The sequence below is a fragment of the Berghia stephanieae genome, chromosome 3 (assembly GCF_034508935.2).
Source record: "Berghia stephanieae isolate SIO BIC M18660-M18661 chromosome 3, UCSD_Bste_1.3, whole genome shotgun sequence".
In the NCBI taxonomy this organism is placed as follows: Eukaryota; Metazoa; Mollusca; class Gastropoda; order Nudibranchia; family Aeolidiidae; genus Berghia; species Berghia stephanieae.
Genome location: NC_088362.1, coordinates 71,187,013 through 71,214,512, shown reverse-complemented (window position 1 = coordinate 71,214,512; position 27,500 = coordinate 71,187,013). Strand labels below are relative to the sequence as shown.

Below are 27,500 nucleotides of genomic sequence, written 5' to 3'. Positions count from 1 at the left end.
TCAATGAGCTCAAAGTGGGCCCCTAAACTAGTAGCAACACTTAACGAAGAACGAAACACGAAGCTTGTAATGCGCTATTACATTTGGTGTTATTTTATACATTGGATTGGTAAGAAAATTTGAGTAGAATATCTTTTACCTAAAATAGCATTAGCCCCACCCACAGACTCAAAATCGGGACTAACCACCGGGTCACTTCACTAGCCCGGTGACATATTTCTTCTTCTTCTAGGTTCCATGCCTGGTCCAGGCTTCGGATACTGCATGAATTATCTCTCTCCATTCCTCCCTGTCTCTTGCCTTTTCAAACAGCTCTTGGATTGTTAGGCTGGTGAAGCCCTTCAGTTGGTCTATGAGTGTTTTTCTTTGTCTCCCCCGGGCGCGTTTACCAGGTATTTTTCCACAACTTGCCAGGTATTCATTCTTATCTTTCCTTACTATGTGTCCGAAAAAGGATAGTTGTCGATCCACTATTAAGGGCATTAGTTTCCTTTGTTGGTATGTTTGTTTTAGCACTTCTTCGTTCGTTTTGTGTGCAGTATACGATATTCTCTGCATCCTTCTCAAGCACCACATTTCAAAAGCTTCAATGTTCTTTTGTGTTTCTGCATTTGTAGTCCAGCTTTCGCATCCGTATAACAAGATTGGCCACACGTAGCACTTCAAGACTCGGAATCTAATCCCGAACGACATCTGTTTGTTTTTCAAAATGTTTCCCAGGTCCATGAAGGCCTGTTTGGCTTGAGTTATTCTTGCTCGTATGTCTCGGTTACATCTTCCATCTGTTGTCACTATTGAACCTAGGTATTTAAAACTTTCTACGTTGGTAAGTTGCTCGCCGTGAATCGTTATATTGCAGGTGTTGTTGTTTTCAGGGTTTTTCTGTATTACCATGCATTCCGTTTTGGTGATATTCACTTCCATTCCCTTGGCTTCACTATCTACTACCACTTTGTCAACAATCTTTTGAAGTTGGATTTCTGATGTTGCAATGAGTACCGTATCGTCTGCGTATCTTATATTATTTATGTTGTGACCTCCCACTTTTATTCCCTCCATATTATTTATGCCCCTCATGATTGTTTCTTGGTATAGATTAAACAGATCTGGTGAGGCAACACACCCTTGACGGACTCCTTTCTTAATAGGAATGGAATTTCCTGTAGAGTTTCCGATTTTGATAGATGCCTGCTGGGTGTAGTATAATGTTTGCATGAGTCTGAGGTCTTTCTCATCAGCGCCAATGGAGTGCAGTTGTTTTAGTATTTCTTCGTGGCGTACTCTATCAAAAGCTTTTTTGTAGTCGACAAAACAGAGGTATATGGGGTCTGAACCTGTATAGCTCTTTCACTTAAAACACGGAGGAGGTATATTGCGTTCCTTGTCCCTCTGTCAGGTTGGAATCCATATTGTTCTTCTGCGATTTCGGGGTTAATCTTATTCCTTAGCCTGTTGATAATTATACGCAACAGTATTTTGTTGATGTGGCTTATTAAACTTATAGTTCTAAAATTTTCGCATCTGACTGCACCTGCTTTCTTTGGTATTGCTATGAAAATAGAGTTACAGAGATCTTCTGGAATTTTCCCAGTATTGTATATATTGTTGAATAATATGTGAAGTTCATCAATTGCTAGATCTCCTAGGCTTTTTAATACCTCTACAGATATTTCATCAGGGCCTGTTGCTTTACCATCCCTCATTCGTTCCATGGCATGTTCAATTTCACTTTTGGTGATGTTTGGTCCGCTTAATGGTTCTTTGAATTTCAGTGGTGGTTCATTTCTATTTGGATCATTGTACAGTTCGCCTATGTATTCTACCCATCGGCTTTCTATATGTTGTTCTTCAAATAGCAGTTCCCCTTGTTTGTTTTGGATACAACTTCCTGCTGCTTTGCTTTTCCTTTTCCCTGATAGTTCTTTTATTCTTTGGTGAGCTTGTTGGGGGTTGGGTTTGTATTCTCTTTCGATTTCGCAGCATTTCCAGTCTAGATAGTTCTCGTGTGCCTCGATGCATTTGGATTTAATGTGGTTGTTCAATGTTTGGTATTCTGCAGACCCTCTGTTGCATTTTCGTCTTTCTTCAAATAGGTTTAGAATTTCATTTGTCATCCATTCCTTTTTGCTGTTTATTTGAGCTATTGGTAAATGCTTTTCTGCAGTTGCTTTGACACACTTTTGGAATATATCAAATTGTTTTTCACATTTTTCATTATCAGGTTCACTTTGGCTTTGTATCATGAGTGCATTTTCAAATTCTTCTCTCATTTTTGTTTGTATGCCATTGTCTTTGCATAACCTGTAATCCCTCTTTATTCTACCAGCTGTTCTCTGAATAGCTTTAAACTTTATCCTTATTGTACAAACAACTGGGACATGGTCACTGTCTACATCGGCGCCTGGGTAGGTTTTGCAATTTAATATGCCATTTCTGAATCTTGATGATACTGCTATAAAGTCTATCTGGTTCCTTGCTCTGTCCCCTGGTGATTGCCATGTCCAGGTTCTTCTTGGGTGTTGTTGAAACCAGGTGTTTGAAATCATTAATTTATTTGTTCTACACCAATCTGCCCAGATGTTTCCTCGTTCATTTCTGTCTCCGAGTCCATGTGGTCCGATTATGTCACCATCTCTGCCTCTGCCAATCTTAGCATTTAGGTCCCCCATTACCATAAGGACTTCTTGTGATTTACACATTCGTTTTGCTTTGTCTAGTGAATGGTAAAACTCTGTCATATCTGCATCTGTCGCCTCTTCTGTTGGTGCATAAACTTGAATAATATTGGTGTCAACTACAGGTCCTCTTAGCTTAACCAGCAAAACTCTGTCTGAGATTGCTACGTGCCCTTTGTAAAATTTGGTTGATTTTTGGTCTAAGATCATCCCTACTCCTTTTTGGAAAGAGGTTCCACCACTCCATATGATCTTATATGTCATGTTGTTTTCTTGTTTTGACATGGTTCCCTGCTCTTTCCATCTCATCTCTGCCAGGCCAAGAATATTTATTTGGAGCCGTTTCATTTCTTTCAGAATGTTGTTTAGTTTTCCTTTTTGGGCACAGGTCCTGACATTCCATGTCCCAATTTTGGTTTTGTCACATTTGTTAAATTTATTTCGCCTAGTAACTGGCTGACGGTTCGGTGTGACCTGACGAACATCACGCTCCCAACCGAGCGAGGCAGCAGTCTTCCGTGAAAACATGCTCCCCTTTACGCTGTCACCGTTTAACTTTTTGGACTTATTCATGCAGTTAACTCGGCAAAGTTACAAGAATGGTTTGCCATTGCCTATTCTTGTCGCCCTCTGCAGTTGGCCAGCTTGACCTGTTACCGTTCGACACCACGAGGAGGTTGCAGTAGGGCTTGATGATGATCTATCTTTGCAGACTTGGCATCATCCATTTGTCGAACGGTGACATATTACTGGATCGCAAAGAATAGTTATACACGATGAATCCCATCTCCAGTTTTAAGTGTCTAATTCTTCCCCTAGGACTTTAAGTCTCCAACACGAGACGCAAGAGAAGCCCTGGATTTGAGACTGTTTGACAAGTTCTGGTCTATCTCTATGAAGATGTGAGATAAAACGTTTCAGACCAAAATGGCCACACACAAAAAAAAACCCAAAAAACAAATTAAATAAAATAAAATTTAAGAATTAAAAGAAAAAACAACAACGTTGTCACAATGCATCTCCACATTGCTCTCTTTGCTCTAAATATTGCGCTGCGCTGCATCTAGCGATGTCTCGAGGGATGTCAGTCTTAGTCCATGCTCCTGTCAAATCTCAAATTAGGAGACGACATTCAATCTTGAAAACTTAAAATTAACGCTCAGGTCACTTTGTCTTTGTAGATTGAACGGAGAAGCTTGCATTCAATTTCAGTATTTAAAAAAAAATAATTCTTTCATAATGTGTTTGTATGTTTTCTTTTCGAGATTTTAGAAGCAATATTTACATTCAGCTGATTGGGTGTAGCAAAATAACATCGTATAAAGGGTAAAAATTGGACCAGAAATCTTATACCAATGATCTCATAAATTAATAAAAATGACTCAAAACGTGTCCAACAACAAAAAAGTCTCAAACATGAGGCGTCTCTGAAGTTTCACATATAATATGTAGATTATTTTTTTTCAGGCCGAGTTTATAATATGTACGCACGATAGTGAAATCTTTTTCACCCCCAATCAGCTGAGACAACAGGTAGATAGTAACACACCGGGCGTAACAAGATATAACAGATGACGACCGCAGCCGTCCAAGTCAATCGAGCAGAAACACAAGAAAGACGGTTACGGTTACAGTTACAGGTGGTCGACAAGCGTTATTTCATACATACGAAGAGGAAGAGGAAGAGGAAGGGATGTTGTCCCTATTAGATGTGACCTAGGACAACTGTAAACAAGATATTACGCAGTCATCAACAACCAGATCGATATAACATCGATATCACTTCAAGTTGTGATTCCCCTTCCTATCACCTGACTAATGTTTCTACTTTGTGATCTTGCAACGTGAGACTCGGCTTCTGGTCTGTAAGGTCCCTAGTCCGAGTCCCGCTGTGGGAGTGCAAAGTCGAGTCCTTAGAAAAGGCTTCAGACACACATTTCTCCCTATGACCAGCTGTAAAATGAGTAACTGGTCGATAACAGAGCAGGTGTCTCTGTCAAAAGAAATAAATAAAATGTGATACACCGTGGTGCGCTTTAAATATATTTAGTTGATGCGCTTTATAAAAGCACACGCGTTGTGTGTGTGTGTGTGTGTGTGTGTGTGTTTGTATGTGTGTGTGTGTTTGTATGTGTGTGTGTGTCTTTTCTTTTCATTCAGGGATTTCTTTGTTTTCTTTTGTTTTAAATTGAGAACCACTGTTCTCATTCCGCACATACGTCAAATATTTAAGGCGGGGGCAAGAGACAGATTTATACTTTAGACTTCCTGGGTAAAGTTGGGCTAGAATTGAATACAAAACAGCCCTTGTCTGCTTTGGTGTATTTGAGTCTTCTAATTATATATTCCCTTCTACATTCAACACTAAATCCAATCGTACGTACGTACCTCTGAGAAATCTTAGATCCCGCGATTTAAAATTGTTAGCATCTCCTAAAACTAAACTTAAATACTTTGGCGATAGGTCTCATTAAATTCGGACCCACGATTTGGAATGATTTCTCTCAATCTGTGAGATTTTCGAGCTCAATAGACATTTCCAAAAAAAAAAAAAAAACACAAAAAAAAAAATGAAAACATATCTTTTCAGAAAATATTTACTTAATTGAATCTTAAATGTATTGTATGTGACTTTTGTAATGATGATGTTTTTGATGCCCGTTTAATGCTCTTAATATTTGATATTGGTTGATTTGGCCCTGAAACATTATTGTTGCCTGGGTAAACAATGTCCTCATTTTTTTATTTTTTTTTAAAGCGCTTTCAGGTTTCGACGAAAGGCGCGCTATAGAAATAGAAATATGCTTATTATTATTTATTATCACGTGAAAATCCTCTGTTGTACGAAATGCAGACCCCAGACAGCAGTAACTAGATGCGACTCGGGCTTTAAGAATTAAAATTACTCTATCCTAATTATGAAAACATATATATAAAAAAAAAAAAAGTAAAGTCATCAGTAAAGACAATAGGTAAGATCGATTTTGAATCAAAGGGAAGAGAGAGAGAGAGAGAGAGAGAGAGAGAGAGAGAGAGAGAGAGAGAGAGAGAGAGAGAGAGAGAGAGAGAGAGAGAGAGAGAGGGGGGGGGGGATTTCAAAAAGTAAGGCAGAAGATACCCCCACACCCCCCCCCCCCCTTCCGTAAAATACAAATAGGAGAATTTCAATCAAAACAAGAATGCATGGACAGATGAACATACACTATAATGCATCTAAAATGATTGGTTGGTTAATAAGAGTACAGCATAGTTTAATTATCGGGCATGATCGTTATAGGACGGGGCAGCATCAAGACAATGGGGGGTGGCAATTTCTGTGATACGGCTTGCCAGTCCCGACATGACATGGGGGACAATATAGGACATTGACATAGAACGATGGGCACTGGACACAATTTACACACATACACGTCCTACTCATTAATTACAGACGGGCGCACACACGCACACACATACACACACACACACACACACACACACACACACGTACACACATGTAAACATGTATGTTTTGTATGTTTCCTTACCTCAATCATTGGTAGCTTAATATTATGATCCACTCAATATTTTTAAACTATAACCTAGTAACTTCTCCAAAGTTTCAATATTCGAAACAAGTCAGATTTAAGCCTCGTCTTTTTTTTTTTAAGTCAAAGGGCCATTTGAGTCGATCGGTGTGTTGAGTCCAAACTAAAAAGTATTTTGTCAGTGTACAGCTGAATACCGGAGACACCTTACTCTTAATTCTTCATAGGCGAGATTGAATTTCTATCAAGCCTCAATTTCTTTCACTATTTATATGGTTTTTAATTGCAGACCCAACAATCGTCTTCATCTAGAAAAAAAGGAAAGGAACATCATTTCAGCAATGTGACTCAGTTTCCAATGAAACCAGTGTCGCATCGCTGTTGACTACATCTTGGTAAAAAGGGATGACAAACGGTGTCAAGTTAAGATTAAAATCGACTTTCGTCTTTTAAGGTTCAATATCAATGAATGAGCTTTACCGTACTTTGACAAAGTGCATTTCTCTCATTTTGGCCAGTTAACCTTCCCTCCAAATAACGACGTGAGTAAAACCAAACTGTCAAAACCTCTTAAATTTTAGAATTTCAGGGAGTCTATGGTTTAAGACCGACTAATTGAGGATCGTCTAGTCTTAATCAACCCACGTATGAGGTAAAAGTTTTCTGGCCAAAGTGCGAAAAGTGTGTTTGGTCAGAGTACGTCAGATTTGGCCAGAGGCATGCGGTGAAGCATAACAAGCTGGATAAATCACAAGGATTGTCCGGAGTGAATGACCTAGTCAATATGGATGACTGATGGACGAGGAGGGGATCGGGAGATAAATAAATAGATAGATAGATAGATAGATAGATAGATAGATAGATGGATGGATGGATGGATGGATGGATGGATGGATGGATGGATGGATGGATGGATGGATGGATGGATAGATAGATAGATAGATAGATAGATAGATAGATAGATAGATAGATAGATAGACAGACAGAGAGACAGTGAGATAGAGACTACTGTACGTACATATGATAATATATGCACATATATACGAAATTAATACAACCAAACCACTGTAATTTGTTATGATGACTCATAAAATTGGTCAGAAGCTTGTTGTTTATCAGTGTCACAGTTTACAGCAATGTACCAGCCATGACTCAGAACAGTACGGATTTCACATAACGTAAACAGAATAAAATAACCCATGTTTGATACAAAAACCGAAAACTTTTTATTTATGTAACCACATGCTTACGGTATGGTACAATGCAACAATTGTTTAGTGAGGTTTTTCTTCTTTTTTTTTTGGTTGATTCGTTTGGTTGCTTTAATCAGTATCGAACAGTAGCAAAATAAAAGAGAGAAGAAAAAAACAAACAAAAAAAAAACTTTGTAAATCCAATGGAGAAATAAAATCTGGCTATTTCCGACTTAGACCGTTCCCTGAGAACTGTAAAATGCATTTTTCTCCCCTAGAATTATAGAGATTTCTTGAAAAACGGCATCGTTGAACGCATTTGGATCCGTCATGAAAGAAGGGTGGTGACATTATGGCTGACATTAACTTTGTTAGGTTTAACTCCAGATTTAAAGAAGTACAGCGTCTTCAAACGCTTGTCTTATGGACAGCGATACACATTATGAAAACGGCCCAAATCTTGGGAGGACACCCCAGTTCCAGACTTATCTAGGCTTCACTCGAGGACAGTTGATAGGATAACGTCATATAAGTGACTTAGTCAATCCACTTAACGAAATTTATAACTCAGATTTACGTATGTGACACAATGAACAAGACATCAAGATAGAATGGCCTTACACGTCGAAAATGGACACCTGACCAGTGCGGGACCTGAACACATAGGGATATAAGAAATTAGATAAGTAGACATAGTAAGAAAGAATGTAATGCATTTAGTTAATTTACGGATTTGTTTAGGGTCATGAGTGTCCATTTAGACAGCACAGTAGCAACTCGGGTGATTAACATTGCAGAAAAGGCTCTAACTCTCTCATCATGGGTGTAAAATGAGTACCTGGCTGATCGTAAAGACATTGAATGGCGCCTTATATGTTGCAAATCTCGACCCACGTGCTCAGTGTTGCTGTTGGTTTGGGGCCCTTTGTGGGGCGCCTTGAGAACATTAAGTGAATTTGTCTCAAGAGAAAATATCACTTTTTCATTGACACAAAAGGGTATCAACATCGACAAGCAACTGACTTGTGTCTTAACTCGACACTATACAATATCAAGGACTAAGATCTAGTCCAAATGTGACTAAACAACGATCTAGTCGGAATGTATCCACGTCTAGACAAGATTTAAAATGGAGGGTGGCGATCAGTGGCGATAAGTCGATGGGTTGATAGGTCTTAGTAGAGGTCAAAGACGCCCCATGGCCCATCATATATACAGTGGAATGAGCTTAATCAAACCCACAACCTGTTTTACAGCGAATTATCCCGGGTTATAATTAAATTTATTTAAATGTATTTATCGTCCACGCTTTATTGAACGTACTGTACAGTGGTGACAAACACAATCGCGATGATTCAGCTAAGCAGCCACCAGTTTCATTCAAACGAAGCAATGCATCATTGCACGAGTTATCAAAGCAATGTAATACAGGATCAAACGATTGTAGAGCTAATCACCTATAAAATGAATAAAGTCGACGTCATTTGGCTCTTTGTTGTTGGTCTAAGTCCGCCAGTTGCGCCATTACTTATCACTTTAGTCTTAAAGTTTACATTAAATACACATCAGACGGGTGTAATGGGTGAGCATTTTATTTAAACACATGGCATCAATACTAGTTGTACAGCCACCACTTACTAATTGCGCTGTGGTAAATGGTTAAATTGAATTGAATAGTTATCACGATCAAAATTTCCACGTGTCTGAAATAGTATGTATCTCAGTCTTCTTAGAGCAGAACACGGGGACGTGTATAGCCAACAAGACAACTTCAAACAGACGCAGAGTTCACGTGACAAACAGATTCATGAATGGATAGGTCATGATTTGAAAACTTGGCATCTGTGAATGTGTCGAGTGAATTTACCGTCACTGGTCTATGTCGTATTCAGAGAGAGAAAGTGAACGAGAGAGAGAGAGAGAGAGAGAGAGAGAGAGAGAGAGAGAGAGAGAGAGAGAGAGAGAGAGAGAGAAATAACTATCCATATTTTCTCACCAATCGTCACGTTCACTGTCATTTACCCCGTACATTGCTCGATGAAATCCAATAAGCACATGCCGGTATTGATATACACACAAATTACACATGATATTAATAAGAATAGAAAAACAAATCTAATAATTTTTTTAACGGGTAGTACTCCAGCGATCTTGGTAAGGGTTGCCAGATAGTTGTTGAAAACCGTTCCGAACCAATAACAGAAAAAGGTATGAGAGTTTAGGCAGATGATCTATGGCGCTTGCTATGCGAGGATGTTATGTCATGATTATGCAGATTAAAATGATTCCCAACTTCCCAAAAGGCCTTTAACCCGTGTATCTTCTTCCAATTCCTCTTCTTCTTCTTCAGGTGAAGAAGAAGAAGAAGAAGAAGAAGAAGAAGAAGAAGAAGAAGAAGAAGAAGAAGAAGAAGAAGAAGAAGAAGAAGAAGAAGAAGAAGAGAAGAAGAAGAAGAAGAGAAGAGTAGTGTAAGTATAGTATAGTAGTAGTAGTAGTAGTAGTAGTAGTAGTAGTAGTAGTATAGTAGTAGTAGTAGTAGTAGTAGTAGTAGTAGTAGTAGTAGTAGTAGTAGTAGTAGTAGTAGTAGTAGTAGTAGTATAGTAGTAGTAGTAGTAGTAGTAGTAGTAGTAGTAGTAGTAGTAGTATGTATAGTAGTAGTAGTAGTATAGTAGTAGTAGTAGTATAGTAGTAGTAGTAGTAGTAGTAGTAGTAGTAGCAGTAGTAGTAGTAGTAGTAGTAGTAGTAGGAGGAGGAGGAGGAGGAGGAGGAGGAGGAGGAGAAGTAGTAGTAGTAGTAGTTCATGCCCCATATGCAGTAAATAGCGATAAGACATAATATACACAATGGCTGAAGATTACTTTGATGGTTTCAAGAGTACCATCTCACGCTTGAATTTTTGTTTTAATCCGGACATCAAACAATGCAAAGTATGTACATACTGCCCCATGTAAACGACATGTACACTACATATTGTGTACGTGGTGTGTGTGTGTGTGTGTGTGTGTGTGTATGTATGTATGTGTGCGTGCGTGTGTGTCATGCATGCTATCCATCCAATCCATAACCGACCCCAAAGGGGACACAAGACGATAACAAACGAAGATACAAACACCATAAACGGGATTCAGGCCATGGAGACCAATAATTAGAATGTGTACCTACATGGAGCAGGACTGACAGTCAAAGCAAAGAGTACATGGACAAGTCAGGTCGAAACAACTTTGATCCTAATTGAATAAGTGAAGATTTCTGTCGTATACAGACATTACACATTAACAAATAATTATCTTTCCTTAGAATCAATGGGGTTTTACGGTGCTCTTGAAACGATGAGGTCATTTATTCAGCGCCAGTAATAAGAAGGATGATAGAATAATGGGTTAAAAGCAACAACGAAAAAGCTGAAAAGAGTGACTGGTTCAAATTGGGATCAGAAGATTCTATGATCAATCCACCTATGTGTGTTGCCTAAAAGTCCCATCCAGACACAAGTAAACGATCCCTCTATGAAAGATAAAATCAAATTAATGTTTACAAAGACCATGAGCGAAGAGGAACGTGGAGAGGGAAAACAGATATTGGGGGATAAATGACACAGGAAGTGACGTCTTTTCTCGCACCATTGGGAGGGGTGGTCAGGATACCCAGAAATGAATGGGTCTCCTATCCCCCCCCCCCCCCCCCCCAAAACAAAAAAAAAAAGCACACAAAAAAACATCAACTCATATATTCAAAATGTGTCAAAAGGGTCATTACTAATTTGAGTGAGGCACAGAAGGTAGAGATCACGGTAACCTATCTAATCGCTGGCTACGCTCAACATAACTTAATTTTGCTGTACATCTCAGCTATCAACGCTACAAAGACGAATATTAGGCCTGGCTACTATTACAAACAATTCAAATTCATAGAATGACGAAATTTTGACTCCAACTTCATGAGCATCTCTAAGTCATTAAAACTTATTGAAAATGAAATAAGATGCCAGACTACCTAATTTATACGATTCTAAAGTGTTATTGAATCATTGTGAGGGTAAATTGTTGATTTTAAAAAAATAATGCTAGCACTATTCAGTATCTGATACTGAATAGTGGTTTTGCACTATTCAGTATCAGATACTGAATAGCGGTTTTGCACTATTCAGTATCTGACACTGAATAGTGGTTTTGCACTATAATACGGTGTTTTTTTTTTCCGAAACCTGACAAAGTTATGGGAAGAGTGCAGCTGTGGGAGTGAATATGGGACTCAGAGAAGTGTACACCAGTGGGGAGTGAACCTGGGACTGGGTTTCGGCGAGTTTCGTAATAAAAAGCAATTAATTTTTTACGAAACCCGACGACACCTGGCAATATCCGACAAAGTTATGGGAGGTAGGCAGCAGCGTGTGTGTGTGTAGGGGGGGGGGGGGGGAGGAGGGGATGAACCTGAGATTCAGGGAAGTGTACACCAGTGGGGAGTGAACCTGGGACTCTGGGTTTTGTAAAAAAGCAATAACAAAATAGGGGGGGGGAATTACTTTTTTACGAAACCCGACAATATGCGGCAAAATTGTGGAAAGTAGGCAAAGTGTGGGGAGTGAACCTGAGACTCAGTGAAGTGTACATCAGTGGGGAGTGAACCTGAGACTATGGTTTTCGGTGGGATTTAGCTAGTTTCATAAAGACGCAATTACTTTTTTACGAAACCCGACAAAACCTGGCAATATCCGAGAAAGTTATGGGTAGTAGGCAACAGTGGGGAGTGAACCTGAGATTCGGGGAAGTGTACACCAGTGGGGAGTGAACCTGTGACTGGGTTTCGGCGGGTTTTGAAAAAAAAAAGCAATTACTTTTTGTTTACGAAATGCGCCATCTCCCAACAAAATCGGGCAAAGTTATGGAAAGTAGGCAAATAATGGGGAGTGAACCTGAGACTAAGGGAAGTGTACATCAGTGGGGAGTGAACCTGAGACTATGGTTTTCGACGGATTTCAGCGAGTTTCACATAAAAGCAATTATTTTTTTACGAAACCCGGCAATATCCGACAGATTTTGAAAGTAGGCAACAATGGGGAGTGAACCTGAGATTCATGGAAGTGTACACCACTGGGCAGTGAACCTGAGACTCTTGTTTTCTGCGAATTTCAGCGAGTTTCACATAAAAGCAATTACTTTTTTACGAAACCCGACGAAACCTGGCAATATCCAACAAAGTTGTTGGAAGTAGACAACAGTGGGGAGTGAACCTGAGATTCATGGAAATATACACCAGTGGGGAGTGAACCTGAGACTCTGGTTTTCGGTGGATTTCAGCGAGTTTCACATAAAAGCAATTACTTTTTTACGAAACCCGACGAAAACCTGGCAATATCCGAGAAAGTTATGGGAAGTAGGCAACAGTGGGGAGTGAACCTGAGACTCAGGGAAGTGTACACCAGTGGGGAGTGAACCTGAGACTCTGGTTTTCGGCGGGTTTCAGCGAGTTTCACATAAAAGCAATTACTTTTTTACAAAACCCGACTAAACCTGGCAATATCCGACAAAGTTATTGAAGTAGGCAACAGTGGGAGTGATCCTGAGAATCAGGGAAGTGTACACTTGTGGGAATTGAACATGGGACTCTGGATTTTGTAAAAAAGCAATACCAAGGGGAGGGGAATTACTTTTTTACGAAACCCGCCAAAAGCCGACAAAGTTATGGGAAGCAGGCAGCAGTGGGGAGTGAATCTGGGATTTGGACACCGATGAGGATTGAACCCGGACTGCGAGAGGCTGATACCAGTGGACAGTGAGCTCAGAAGGGTACCAGACGAGAATGAAGCAATTACTTTTTTACGAAACCCCGCCAAAACCCGCCGAAAAACCATAGTCTCGGGTTCACTCCCCCACTGTTACTTTCTTTCCATAACTTTGTCGGATATTGGCGGGTTTCGTAAAAAAGTAATTGCTTTTTTTAAAAACGAAACCCAGTCCCAGGTTCACTCCCCAATAGTGTACACTTCCCTGAGTCCCAGGTTCACTCCCCACTGCTGCCTACTTCCCATAACTTTGTCAGGTTTCGGCGTGTTTTGGCAGGTTTCGTAAAAAAAGAAACATCCATAAAAATACCACGTGTATTCAGTAAATAGATGTCAATTGTAGTCTAATATTCAGTATCTATTTAAATTATTATTATTATCATCATCATCATCATCATCATCATCATCATCATCATCATCATCATTATTATTATTATTATTATTATTATTATTATTATTATTATTATTATTGTCATGTAAATTTCAATATAATACGGCAAGTAATTCTCGGAAGTACATCGCTCAATTAAAAATGAATTTATAATGAATCGGGTTTGTCTTAGATGACAAAACAAACAAACAAACAACAACAACAAGGAGAACAACAACAACAGAAAAAAGCAAGATTTTAAAAAGTAATAAACAATAGAAGAGCACAATAATGAAAAACAACAACGCGATGATAACACATAAAAGATATTCGTAATAAATCGATAACTGATTAAATTACTTCAACTACTTGATTAAAAAAAAAAAATCATAACCATAATCATAATAATGACGATGATGACGATTACAACAACAACGATAATAATAATAGTAAGTAAGTAAGTAATAATAATAATAATAATAATAATAATAATAATAATAATAATAATAATAATAATAATAATAATAATAATAATAATAATGATAATGATAATAATAATAATAATAATAATAATAATAATAATAATAATAATAATAATAATAATAATAATAATAAAAGAACAATAGTATATTATCAACATTAAAGTATATTTCAAGCAAATAAAATTATTAAAACAAAAGTTTAAAAAATATAAATTAACAGAAGGAATTTTTAAAAAATATTGGGAAAAAAAAAAAAGGTTACCCTTACCGGGATTTGAACTCTCGAACCTTAAGCTCAGAGACAAACAGCTTATATCCACCATGCCATGGTGTCACTGAACTTTTAGAGACATTTAATCATGTCTATTCAGACATTAAAAAATGTATTTGACTGCCTCTCTTATTTTGATATTTTGAACTATGTTAATTGCACGATAGCAGAAATTTAAAAATTTCGATCAAAATATTTTTACAACTTTGAATCGGGCTGTCATTTACTGCACTTGTTCAATCTGGAAGTAGGTCAGCAGTTCAACCGAGATTGTCGCACTTTTCACTCTCTCTATAAAAAAGAGTTCCTTATGGATACTGAATAGTGGCAAAGCACTATTCAGTATCTGATACTGAATAACCACTTCCAAAAAATAATTACTACGACTACAATATTTATCTCCCAAAAAATAACGAACTTTTAAATTTTCAAGTAGAGAGGCATGGAATATGTACTTGATTTGGCGGTACACTACACTAACCTAATACTAATAATAATATAACATTGACATGGACAAGCAGCTGTGACAGATATAATAATATACTAGTTGATACCCGAACACTGTCACACGATCTACCAACTACATGAGGACAAAATAAAAGCAAGATCAACATCCATCCGACAATAATCACTATCGATCGTCGTACCGCCGTGACAATCAACATCAAAACACCCTCCGACTTTAAACCAGCTGTCAAATACAAACAAGGTAATTAACCCTTTACAGACCTAGTTTAATCCGATATCCTACTTTCTTACCGTTTTCACCTAGCGAACAGAGATTGTGATGTACCCGGACTTCTTTGATACATGATTTACAGTAATGACACTCAGGACCAAAACAATTCTATAACTATATCCAAATAAATAATGGGTGAAATTGTGATTTTGAAAGGCACTAGTCTCGCCGTAAAAGAGTTATGGTCACAGATGTAAAGAGACAGATACTCGATCGATAACATCCAATTTCGAATTACGCAATTTAACATGCTTTATGGGGTTGTCTCCAACTAACGGTGAAAAAAAAGTGAAAAAAAAGCGATTTTTCTTAGCAACATGACAAACGCGGTGCGTAAATTACCCACTGGGGTTATTTAGTACCAAGCTCATAATTTACAGGTCCCCGAGGACAAGCATAATGAAGTCCCGGCGATTTTTGTATTTGGTCATGGGTACATATTGGGATCCAACATCAAAGCGGAGACTTGTATGGACAAATAAAGTCACTCTGGCAGGGAGGGGAGGGGGTGACAGATCACCATCTCAGAGATGCGACAGAAACTTCCCGGCTTCCGCCCCAACATGAGAAGACATTGGGGTAAGTGCCAACAGAATGTCAAACGGTGGCCAGTCTTCATCAGTCGGGCTTGTGGCTTAGCCCACTCGCAGCCACAGACATCTGCGAAGACGCAGAGCATCTGATGGAATGGTACTGCAGAGCTAAGCGTTTATATGGCGCTTTTGAAAGGAGTTATTCCAGGAAAAGGATCGAACCCGTGAGAGAGGATGGATACTATTAGACTGTACTTTAGCTTATCTAATACAAAACGGGCAAGGGCGCCAAAACAAGATCGTTGAGAGGGTAATATTATGACATGGTCACATATTTCCCAAGGAAGAACGAAACACGATCGTACTTGCTGACAACGGCCATTAAAAGGAATCCAATGTCTACCCATTATTAATATTCATATGAAACCGAAAAGGGGGCGGTTTTTATTGTATACTACACACTGATAATAAACAGAATTAAATCATCATTTTCGTCACACATACCAGTATACAATAAGACAAAGATAAGAGCAATCTTTTTCGCGGCGCTTTAGTAAACTGAAGTGCCCTTGAACAATAAGCCAAGATAATTGAGAAAGAAAGAAATAATGATAATAATAAAAGAAAAGCGATACAACAATGTAATAATTAGGCGCAAGGCTGGTTGTAATGCAAATAATTAATTCTCAAGGCAGGCAAAACTCCAGAAAGACAAACGGGGATTACAGAACTGGGCAAGGTTATTTTTATTTTTAATGACTTTATACGGTCAACAAGATATCAATACATATTACAGTTTAGTAGTGGAATTCAATGGGATAGACGTTAATACATAATAATACATCGTCAGCAATGAAAATGCCACCTGAATTTAGAGTTTAGAGGTTGTTTGAAAAGAAAATGGAATCATAATGGCCACTGCTCACAATACAATCTCTCTCTCTCTCTCTGTGTCTCTCTCTCTCTCTCTCTCTCTCTCTCTGTCTCTCTCTCTCTCTCTCTCTCTCTCTCTCTCTGTGTGTGTGTGTGTGTGTGTGTTTATGTGTGTGTGTCCTGAAATCATTCAATGTAGCCGATAACAGAAGTGACTTGGAGTACCTAATGACGATACCAGTCAAATGATATCACAGAAGATGAAATGATATGCATGGAAAGACCACAAGTATCTGACTCAGCAAAGTTCCAAACACACGCAAACATATTATATCCATAGCAGAGAAAGAGTGAAGAGGAGGAGGAGGAGGGGGGGGGGGGGGGGGGTACGATATTGAATGCATGAAATGTAATGCTTAAAAATATATTTTCCCAGTAAGCCATAAAATTGACCCCTATTTCCATTTCGTACAGAACAACTTGGATGGACGACGGATGCCCTTTCTGGATTAGCTAATTTACAATATCCGTCACTGAGTCGGGTGAGATAATGGGTCATTCACCATGTTCAACATCGCTTGAATTAATAGTAATATAGTATGATACGACGAAAACATCGTCTTGCTAACATATAAAGGTATTTAATCACAGCTGTTTGACAATGAAACGTGACCACCATATTATTGAATTAGGCGTTCCCTACCGAGCACGTTTAATGTAAAACAATAAAAAACACCGACCAATAAAATCCGATTTATTATCTTGTGGAGAATACATTTGTTTGGATAAGGGACTTAAGAAGTGAGGAGGGTGGGGGTTGCACGATATGCAAATCGCCCTTCAAAACGGCTGGCTGGATAATATATGGCTATCTTAAATTTGAGAAGCAATTGAATTAAAAAAAAATAAAAATAAACAATAACAATAATAATAATACAAATAGCATTAATTAGAAGAAGAGGTGGAATCATGTTGAGAGACGGCAAACGGATGGATAGCAAATATTTTTTTAATAATAATAATAATAATAATAATAATAATAATAATAATAATAATAATAATAATAATAATAATAATAATAATAATAATAATAATAATAATAATAATAATAATAATAAAACACGAAATACCTCATGAAACAAGAGTGAGTTATATTCAATTCAGATTTTGCATATTTAAACAGACCTGTTCCTCGTTTTGAGAAATCACAAGTCAAGGAAGTGAATGGGTATGTTCGTTTGTTTGTCTTTTGTTTTCTTTCCAATATGATTTCGTGTTTGTGTGGTGCTGAATTGAGAGAATGAAGATGTATGATAAACAAGAAACGCTTCGTTCCGTGTCCCCATGGTAATGAAATTAATACTCATCCGATTCGTTTGAATAGTGATGCCAATATATTTAGTTTCGTAATCATCTGGTAAGCGAAGTTGCATTCCTTAATTGAGCCGAGGAGATGGGAGTTTCAGATCTATATAATCATCAAATAATAGTATGCATAATCATACATATGTTATATATATGCCACTTGCACGCACAAGAAAATAATCACACACACACACACACACACACACACACACACACCTTCATACATACATAATGGAAAAAAGCAATACGATCTGATTATTTTTTAATTGTTGTCTTATAATCATAAACAACAATGACTAAATCGAATATTATGAATTGGGATTGGAACAAACGACATTCTGACTCAAAGGTCAGTGATTTTAAAAGTGAACGACACGCCCTGTACAGGTACTACACGCTGTATATGGGCCCAATGGCGTTGGAGCGGTCCATATTGTATCAACGTCATCATAATATATCATTGCATACCCGAGTATGGCCTTAAAAATAAGCGAGAAGGGCGGGGTAATCATCGGACCGTTTAGGAATCCATTCATGGCAAACGTGTATGTGTGTATGTGTAAATCATGAATGTGTATGTTTGAGTGGGGTAGGGGCGGGGGTTGAATAGGAACATCTTAGGTATGTATGTCGTATCCGTCAAGACAAGAGACTCCTGAGGACCAATTAACGAGAGAGAGAGAGAGAGAGAGAGAGAGAGAGAGAGAGAGAGAGAGAGAGAGAGAGAGAGAGAGAGAGATAGAGAGAGAGAGAGGGGGGGTAAACACGATATTTTAGATCAAAGAATCAAAGCCAAAACAAACACCAGCCCCACTGCCGCAAACTAACAAAACATCTTTTTTTTTTCACTGTAGAGAGACAAGGGCAACTTCCGTCGAAGTTAGAATTCAACGTAAACAAATTCCTAAGTAGTGTCGGATTTGATACTCTCGGGTAAAATAGGGCGGGGCCATCTTAATCTAACAATGAATGAAGTAAAAAGGTTCCCGACCAAAATGAGAGAAAGTCATTTTGTGAGCTTACGGCAGTCTGGACTTGAACGTGTGTCGTTCCCCCACCTACAAAGTGTGACTAACCACAGAAGCAATAATCATAAAAACCGGCAGCAGAACGCATAAATTCTCATGGGCGTGAAATGCAGGAATTCGTGATTCAAAAGGGCATGTCATTCATGCCAGCATGCACTAGTCTAATGCCAGACTACTACTGGACTGCCGACAACCTTAGGTTTTTAACCTTTGGACGTATGTATATTACGATGCTGTGTGTGGTAGTAAGTATAGGAAATCGTCTTTACGGCAACAAACAAAAAGAGGAAAAATTCCATCCCGATTCCGAAGATTTCCCCCCCCCCCCCCCCCCCCAAAAAAAAAAAAAAAAAAGCTTTATATAGGCTTTATAAAAAAAAAGAGAGAGAAAGAAGTTAGTAACATAATAATAATTCCCATCGTTGTTAATAACAATAACAACAAATATCGTATGTGCGTGGTCACCATATATATATATATATTATATATATATATATATATATAATATATATATATATATATATATATTATATATATATATATATATATAGCTCACCAGTAAATAAACTTAAAAACTACATATAGCAATTTTGAGTAAATATACTCGAAGAACCCCACAAGTGATCCCAAAACCAACGGTAATAATTTACATGTAAGACGATGCATGACAAAACAACACAACGGCAGTAATAGTATAATATGAAGCAGAAGTGAATTGAGTAAACTGGGTGGCCAGACATGAATACTGGACTGTCACAAATCACACAGGTATGAGCGTACACAGCAGATAAAAACCCCGGTGGCGGGTGGTAACAAGACCATTTCATCACGCTATCAGTGACCACTTAACCAAAACGCCATCGGATTTTTATCGGTCATTGGGCTAAGAAAATGGAGAGTTGTACTTACAACTGTAAACATGGCGACAGACAGACCGTGAAAAAAATGGAAATAAAGGAAGGTGGGGGGGGGGGGGAAGAAGGGAGATTACTTACAGACAGACACAGAGAGAGAGAGAGAGAGAGAGAGAGAGAGAGAGAGAGAGAGAGAGAGAGAGAGAGAGAGAGAGATTTGTGGAACCACTGTGATTTAAGAGATTCCATATGACAATGACTATATTTGCTCATTTTCAACACAAGTGGGACGTACAAAAGACATGTTTGATCACACTTATTCATAAAGGGTGGGGCATGATTATATGCCCAGAGTTGAGAAAGTGAGAGCCGACGGTTATCCTAGTGACTCGGATGAAAACAAGACAAAAAATTGCAACTGTGCGTACACGGGGTACACGGGACAATGCATATCGCAAAAAAGAAAAAGCAACTGATGCCCAGATCAGAATAAGTCCACACTTGAGACCCTCACGGGGTGGACAGAAAAACCTGAAAAATAATTCTTTTGCAACGCAACAGACTGGCAAAGTCCATTTACAGTGAGATTGTGATCAAAGGTCTTTAGGAACCAAATCAAGTAATTCAAAGATTATTCCATAAATATGAAGGGGAAAAAATTAGAAGTTTGCTTATTTGGGCTAAAGAAATATGGATAGCCTGTATACCAATAACAAATTGTTTAAGCAGCAGACAGATCTGGAAATGTCTTTGCTACATTATAAGAACTATCATTAATATCATAATAAACGAGAAGAAAATAACAAAGAAATGAATTCTGTAAAAAAAAAAAAAAAAAGAAACCAGGAAGAGTTAATCCTTTCCCCACCACAAGAGTTTTAATGAAACTAAAATTGTAAGTGCAGTTACCAATCTTTTGTCCAAATTGCAACCTTTAATGCATTGTTCAGTTCATAAATTTGAAAAACAAACATCAACGAAACAATTACCCTGACAGACTGTGGCTCTTCATTCATCATAGTAAGAATGTCGTGAAGATGCAATATGGTCTCAACCATATGCCGTGATTTTAAAAGTTTACACAATAGGGGACCAATAGTCAAAACAATCTACTTTCATGAAAGAAGGTAATGTAATATTTTTTCTTCTTTTTTTCAATCCTCTCTGAGGCCAATATGTCTTGGATTCCTATAAATATGACTATTTGTGAAGTGCATTTCCATGGGATTGGTCATGCTCAATGAATTTTACAATTCATAATGTTCATCTCCCTCTGGTAGACATGTGAAACCAAAATTATTTCTTAAATTCACATTTTAAAATATCCTGTTGCAGTACTCGCTCTCTTTCAATACATATATCAGCCTTTCACCAGTTCCCAGTCAAGTGAGGTAATTTGTGCTAAGTGGTCACCCTGTTAATGACAAGAATGACCAACATTGCTTGACTTTTGTTACACGAGACACCCTACAACTGAAACAATGACACCACATAATTCAGACATTTGCACACAACTAAATTCTGTTTTATATAGATACAATCTAATGCCAATATATATATATATATATATATATATATATATATATATATATATATATATATATATATATATATATATATATATATATATATATATATATAATATATATATATATATATATCCCAACAAAACTTTACTATGTCATGACATGGATTTCTCTACCAGGTCACTGGTTCAGAAAAGTAAGTAAGTATACCAGTATAAACATAGCAGCAAAATAAAAAATTTCATTTTTCATATGAAAATATTTCATCGCAAAGTGTGAGTCATGGATGCAATCTTTTGCTTCTAGGAAAAAGGCAAGAAGAGGATCACATTTACAGTGCAGGCGAAAGCAAATTTCTACAAGAATTGTACATCAGCAAACCAAAGAAAAAAAATTGCGTGAGTTAAACAGTCACTGGAAACTGATCTCTTAAAAATTTTATCGCAAAACATGCATCATGTTAATCATGTCTTGACCAACATGTTAAAGTGTGTCTGCTGGATAGAGCCCCCTTGTAAAGTGCTTTGAGCATGTTTAGTGGACATAATGTGTTATATAACAGCTCAATTCATTTTTATCAATTACTTTTGTAGAGCAACATTCAGCGTCAATGTCATAGAACAGGGAGGGGTGACTTGTTCCTTATTATCATTACTCCTGTAACTGTAAGTACATTGGCAAAACACACATTTTTTCTTACATCTGAGACTTTTTGACAAGTTTAGGGTCTCTGTAAACCAAACTGATTGATAACAGAAACACAACCTTTAAATTAAGATCAATCTTTTTGTCAAATGAACTTTGTCAACATGCAGCTGACTACATCAGCCACGAACAGCCAGCCATTCAATTACTGATCCACACAAAAAGTTTCCAGGTAGAAAAAAAAAAGAAACAAAAACAATCAAATCTGCATACTAATATAGTAACACAATTTAAAGTTTTAGTAATTAGGCACCATGGAACACTCCTGACATGACAAGCAATGGAAAGGTATAAAGTAACCACATGAGCGGCATATGTATCTCAACTGTTTCCATTTTTTGACAATGGACGCCATGTAAGCCTATAAAACAAGTCTTTATTTTCCAGACTGGATGCTTCGCAGATAATTAAAACATTTTTTTTTTAAAAAAGCTCAACCACATCATCAATTCACTTCCCAGAGTCTATACAAATGTCTTACCTTATATAAATTCTGTACAACTTTCATGGCCGTCTGGTTTGGTGTGTTGTTCCTTTTCAATACCTTGTTGTCATCATTGATAATTCCATCGAAAAATTCCTCCAACTCCTCGAAGGTGTCATACATCAAGCCACTGATATCAACACTCTTTTTATTCCTACCCGAGTTGACCATGACCACTGGGTACTTTTTACTCCAACCATCTGCAAAGTATTTTGGGGGACATTCAGCCTGGACTGTGAAGACTTTGAAATCAATGTCATCCTGAGATTCCCCTAACAAACAAGTAATCATGAAAAATTGCTGGCAAATTGGACAAGACCCTTTAGTCTCCTTGTCAATTGCGGAAGCCTGAAAATAAATTATTAAAAATAGAATTAATTAAAATTTAGAAAAAAGCTATTTCTAAATCTAAGTGAGTATAACTGGTCTTGGTATTTTGGGAAACAAAGATGAATTAGGTAGCTTGAGTATTTGGCAAAGTTTGCCTGGCTTTAATTTGAATTTCTATGATTCTCCATGAGTGCCAATAAGATTTCTCACAATTTTGAAAGATTCTCATTTATTTTCAGGAGAATCATTTTTTTCCATAGTACAATAAGAATTCATTTTTTATAAACCTCGAAACATGATTGTACTAAATCGAAAGGAAATATTAAACAAGGCTTGTGACGTTGATTTCAATATGCTTGATAAGTACATTTTTAAAAATTAAATGACCATGCATGCCACATCTGTACACGAATTCCATTTTTTTGGATGAATATAAAAGTATATATTATTATTATTATTAAACTAGACTTTGATTTTGACCTGGTATCAATATCAACATAAGACAAGAGGTTTTCCTGTTCTATATATAATGGCACTACTTATCTGGCCAATGCGTCAGATTTATTAATGATGATTTTGTGTATTTTTTCATGAAAATATCCATTTTTGGTATTGGGCTGAAATTCCACATTCAGGGCCACTTCAATAATTCTATCGATTTAGATTTGCAATCAAGGTACCATTGTGCAGCCATCTTTGAAAGTTTTGCTGTAGCTTGATATCCCAGATATTATCAGTATCACGCAAAAGGAGCGAAATTAACAATTAAAAGTAGTCTTTCTTATATTTTTTAGATATAATTTGGAACATTTACTAATTGGTATAAGTCTTTCAAAGCATCTGTTGTGGATATAATCTATATTAATGGTTATTTTATACTTCCTAATGGAAAATTACTTGTCTTAACTGTCAAAAATATTGCACATTGTGAGTATATATATATACGACTCCCGTTTATTTCAAGTTTGAATCCACTGAATACTTATGTATCATATGTCTATGTCTGCCAATAACGATGAGCGTTTAAACAGACACTTTTTAAAAACTCTGCTCCTTTAAACATTTATCTATATTCCAGACAGAATATGGAAAGTTTCGAAATGCACACAGAAATAAGTAAAGACAAAATATCAATAAAAACATAAAATTAACTAACAATAAATCAATCGAAGGATACACAATATGAATCGACATTCATGTGGGTGCCATGGCAGAATGGTTAAGTCATCTGCCAGTTTGACATTTTCAGTTCAAAGTGACAAAAACTTGCATTCCATTGATCCATTTGCTTTTACTTTTTTTTTTTTTAAAGCTGGATTTGACATTTGAGCACTACTTTCATCTTGTGTTAAATATCACTCGATATTAAAACTGATTTTGGAAACAAATAACCGCTGGCAATTTTTTCAGAATTTGGCATTTTTCACGTCTAGTTTGGCATTTTGCATAAAATCTTTCTGCCATCTTGATAAATGTGTCTGACAATAACGAAAAGACCAGGCTTTTGGTTATTGTCAGACTCAGACAGGGTCTGCCAATAGGGAAATTCCACGAAAATGTCAACCGAAGGGGTGTTTTACAAATTCTTAAGAACATATTAAAATTTGGTACCAATTTGTTGGAAAATCATTCAGGATTATGAATATAAGGATATTTCGTGCATATTTGTGGTACAAGATGCTTATTATTGCTTTATGTAAGGGTATCCCCTATTTGAAGAACGAAAAGAATATTTTCTCAATATTATAAATCTTGCAACTTCTACAAAATTATAGCCACCTTTGCTGTTGTTTATTGATATTAAAACAATTATCAGGAACCTATATAAACATTCAAATTTTCGATTTTAATGAAATGTTGTCCTCATCAGTCGTTTTAATGATCTTGGGAAATTGTATGTCAGTCCGTTACCATTAAATCAGTATTTTTTCATCTACGAAAGATGTGATTGTTGTACAGACTCACTATTTCAGATTCTCTGTTCTTACATGAATGGCTTTAGCACTGTAAGATAATTTTTCAAGAAATTTATCATTTAAGGTACTTTTGTTGGGTAACGGACTGACATTTTTTAGGGTAACAAACTGACAGTAACAGACTGACTAATTCTATTTTAATTCAAAAACAATATATAAAAGTTGTTTTTTAAGTCTCAGGAGTAATGTCCACTCCAATGTGTTTCAACTGATCAGGCAACCATTTTATAAACATTTGGATCATAAAATTTCAAACACTGGTCTTCAACATCAAGCCTGCTATTTTGCATAGGTAAGTTGAATCTTTTAAAGCTTATGAATCTTTTGATCACTTGAAGATTTTTGCTATGTTTGAATTGAGGGAAAGACACTGTTTATTGTTCTATAATATCCTTATGACAATGGAGCCAGTAGTAGTCGTCTGTTAAAGGGGCAAGAAGCCCTGGGAGAAAGAAAAAAAAGAAATCAAAAATTTAAATTAATGTGGAAAACTTTTGAGTCACTGAGGCTTTAAATGTAGTGGGTCAGCAAACTGTTTCGCTGTGTATAATGTCAATATTTTAGTTGTTACAAAGTAATGTGATACAAGTTAGAAATGAGTTTTATTTTCTTAGTTTTGCTATATTATTTTTAAGAAAACAAGATTTGCTTTTTATTCCGATTTGACTTTCATAGCTTATGATGTAATTTCGCTCAATTTCTTTATTCACAGGTTCAAGATGCCTACTCTATCCATGGTTCAAATAATCAAGAAAGACTGAAAACTGATGGGCATTACATTGTTTAGGAAAAAGTTAGGCAACAAAAGCAGGAGTCTCAAAGAAAACTTGAAAGTGATTGTAAAGGACGCTTAAAAGAAATAACAGGATTTTTCAAGCAAAATGGAAAAAAAAAGAAGAGAAAAGCCGATCAATCTTCAACCCCAAAAGAAAGTAAACCAAGCACACCTAAATCCACATTTGCCTCACATTTCAGCACAGGAAAGTAAAATACTGAATTCAACTTTGAGTGTCTACAATCCTCCCAAAAATTAAAAAAAAAAAAATTAAACTATGCCTGTACTGCTAAGGGCACCCAATACATCAACCAAAGGTTTTTGAAATATTTTTATCATGGGCTTTCAAGATGAAATAAAATAAGTTGATCGAAAATTTCTATTTGGACAAGAGGTGTCGATTGTTAGTGAATTACATCCAGGAATCAAAATTGGCTTAAGATTATTTTGCTCCCCCAGAACCTCAGAATGTACTTCTAAGAGAAATCCCACAATCTGCATAGGAAAATTGTAACAATCAAGGATAAAATGGTCCAAATGAAATTTTTGAAGATCTTTCTCAGATCTTATAACTGGCTTTCTGGTCAAGTGCAGATGAGGAAGAGATTGACTGCCAATACTATCGACCAGTTTGCAGTGACGGTCATGGCCTATTGACAATTCCTTAGCTTGAGGAATCAAGATGAAATACAGAATAAAAATTAAGCTTCAAAAATAAGTACCAAAAGAATGTTAAACCTTCCCCAGTTTTAAAGTCCTTTCTTATCTACATTTTTTTTTTTTTTTGATAATTTAATTTCATAGTTGAAATAAAATTCCTGTTTGACTGTGACAGAATAGATTTCAACTCCATGAATCATTATTTGATTATTTAATTTTTTCAAAAGCAAAGTTGGGATTGAGGTAATCAGATGTCACCCATCGAGTTACTCATCATGCCCAATGTAGCTTGACATCCATATAAGGAAGAGTATTGGTTTGATCAATCACACTGGGTATTCAGTGTTGCTCATAATTACATAATGTGTTCTTTGCTCTGGATTTTATGTAGTAACCGTTATTCTGAGTAATAAAATTCAGAGGTGTCAGTCCGTTACCATCCATTTGTCAGTCCGTTACCGACACTTTTTCAAAGACTGCAGATTCAAATTTTGGACAATCTTTTAAATATTGCTAGTGGGTTGTAGAACAACATCTCGTGGTTACTATAAAAGAACTTTGTTGCTGGAAGGTGTAACTTCAGAAAGTTTGATCCATCTACATACAAAATTGAAAAAGATGGATTTTCTGATGTCAGTCCGTTACCAACATTATAATGTCAAAAAAATTCAAGTTGATAAAGATTCATCTTTATCCTTTTGATATATGATAAGGACGGACATGATACATGTCCATGGGAAATATTAGCTCCATACAATAAATACGTTGCATTTCAGAGCACGAAATGTAAGCATTTTTGGTCTGATTTGTCAGTCCGTTACCCGTGGAATTTCCCAATAATCAAAAGTTCCAAGTTTTTTTATTATTGCCAGACAGGTGTCTGTCTGCCAGTAATCAGTTTTCTTTATGGGCAGACATGTCCGAGTGAGAATAACGACAGCCATGTAATATATCTCCTATGACTATCTATGATTCTGTGACATGACAATGACATTTGAATTACTGAATTTGTTGATGTCACAGTCACGGTTCTGCCCCGTGTCGCGCCTGTATGTGGAGGTTCTTCCCTTGACTTAAGTTGAATACTGGGAATACTGAATTTGGATATAAATCTGTCTAATTTCGTTTTTAAAAAGTTGAAGAAAATACAGGGGTTAGGCAAAGGGACCCCACCCACCCATCCACTCTCACCACACAGGGGCGTTTATTCGTGCCTCGGGTCGGGAGTACAATTTGTAATTGTAGAAGAAAGTCAAAGTCAGTGCAAAACTTCTTTTAATAAGTCAAACTGGGTTAGAGTGTGAACATTTAACAAATTAAAAGATAAATTTTTTTTTTAAATTTCTCACTTA

General features: G+C 36.8%; 1 protein-coding gene across 1 annotated transcript in view; it reads right to left on the bottom strand.

Moving 5' to 3' along the window:
• Positions 1 to 27,500, bottom strand: part of LOC144968374 (chloride intracellular channel Clic-like) — a 62,234-nt gene that overhangs the window by 34,371 nt on the left and 363 nt on the right. The window contains exon 2 of the mRNA XM_078906657.1: positions 22,405 to 22,755. Within this exon, the coding sequence (XP_078762783.1) occupies positions 22,405 to 22,755 (351 nt within the window). The remainder of the gene's footprint in view (positions 1 to 22,404; positions 22,756 to 27,500) is intronic.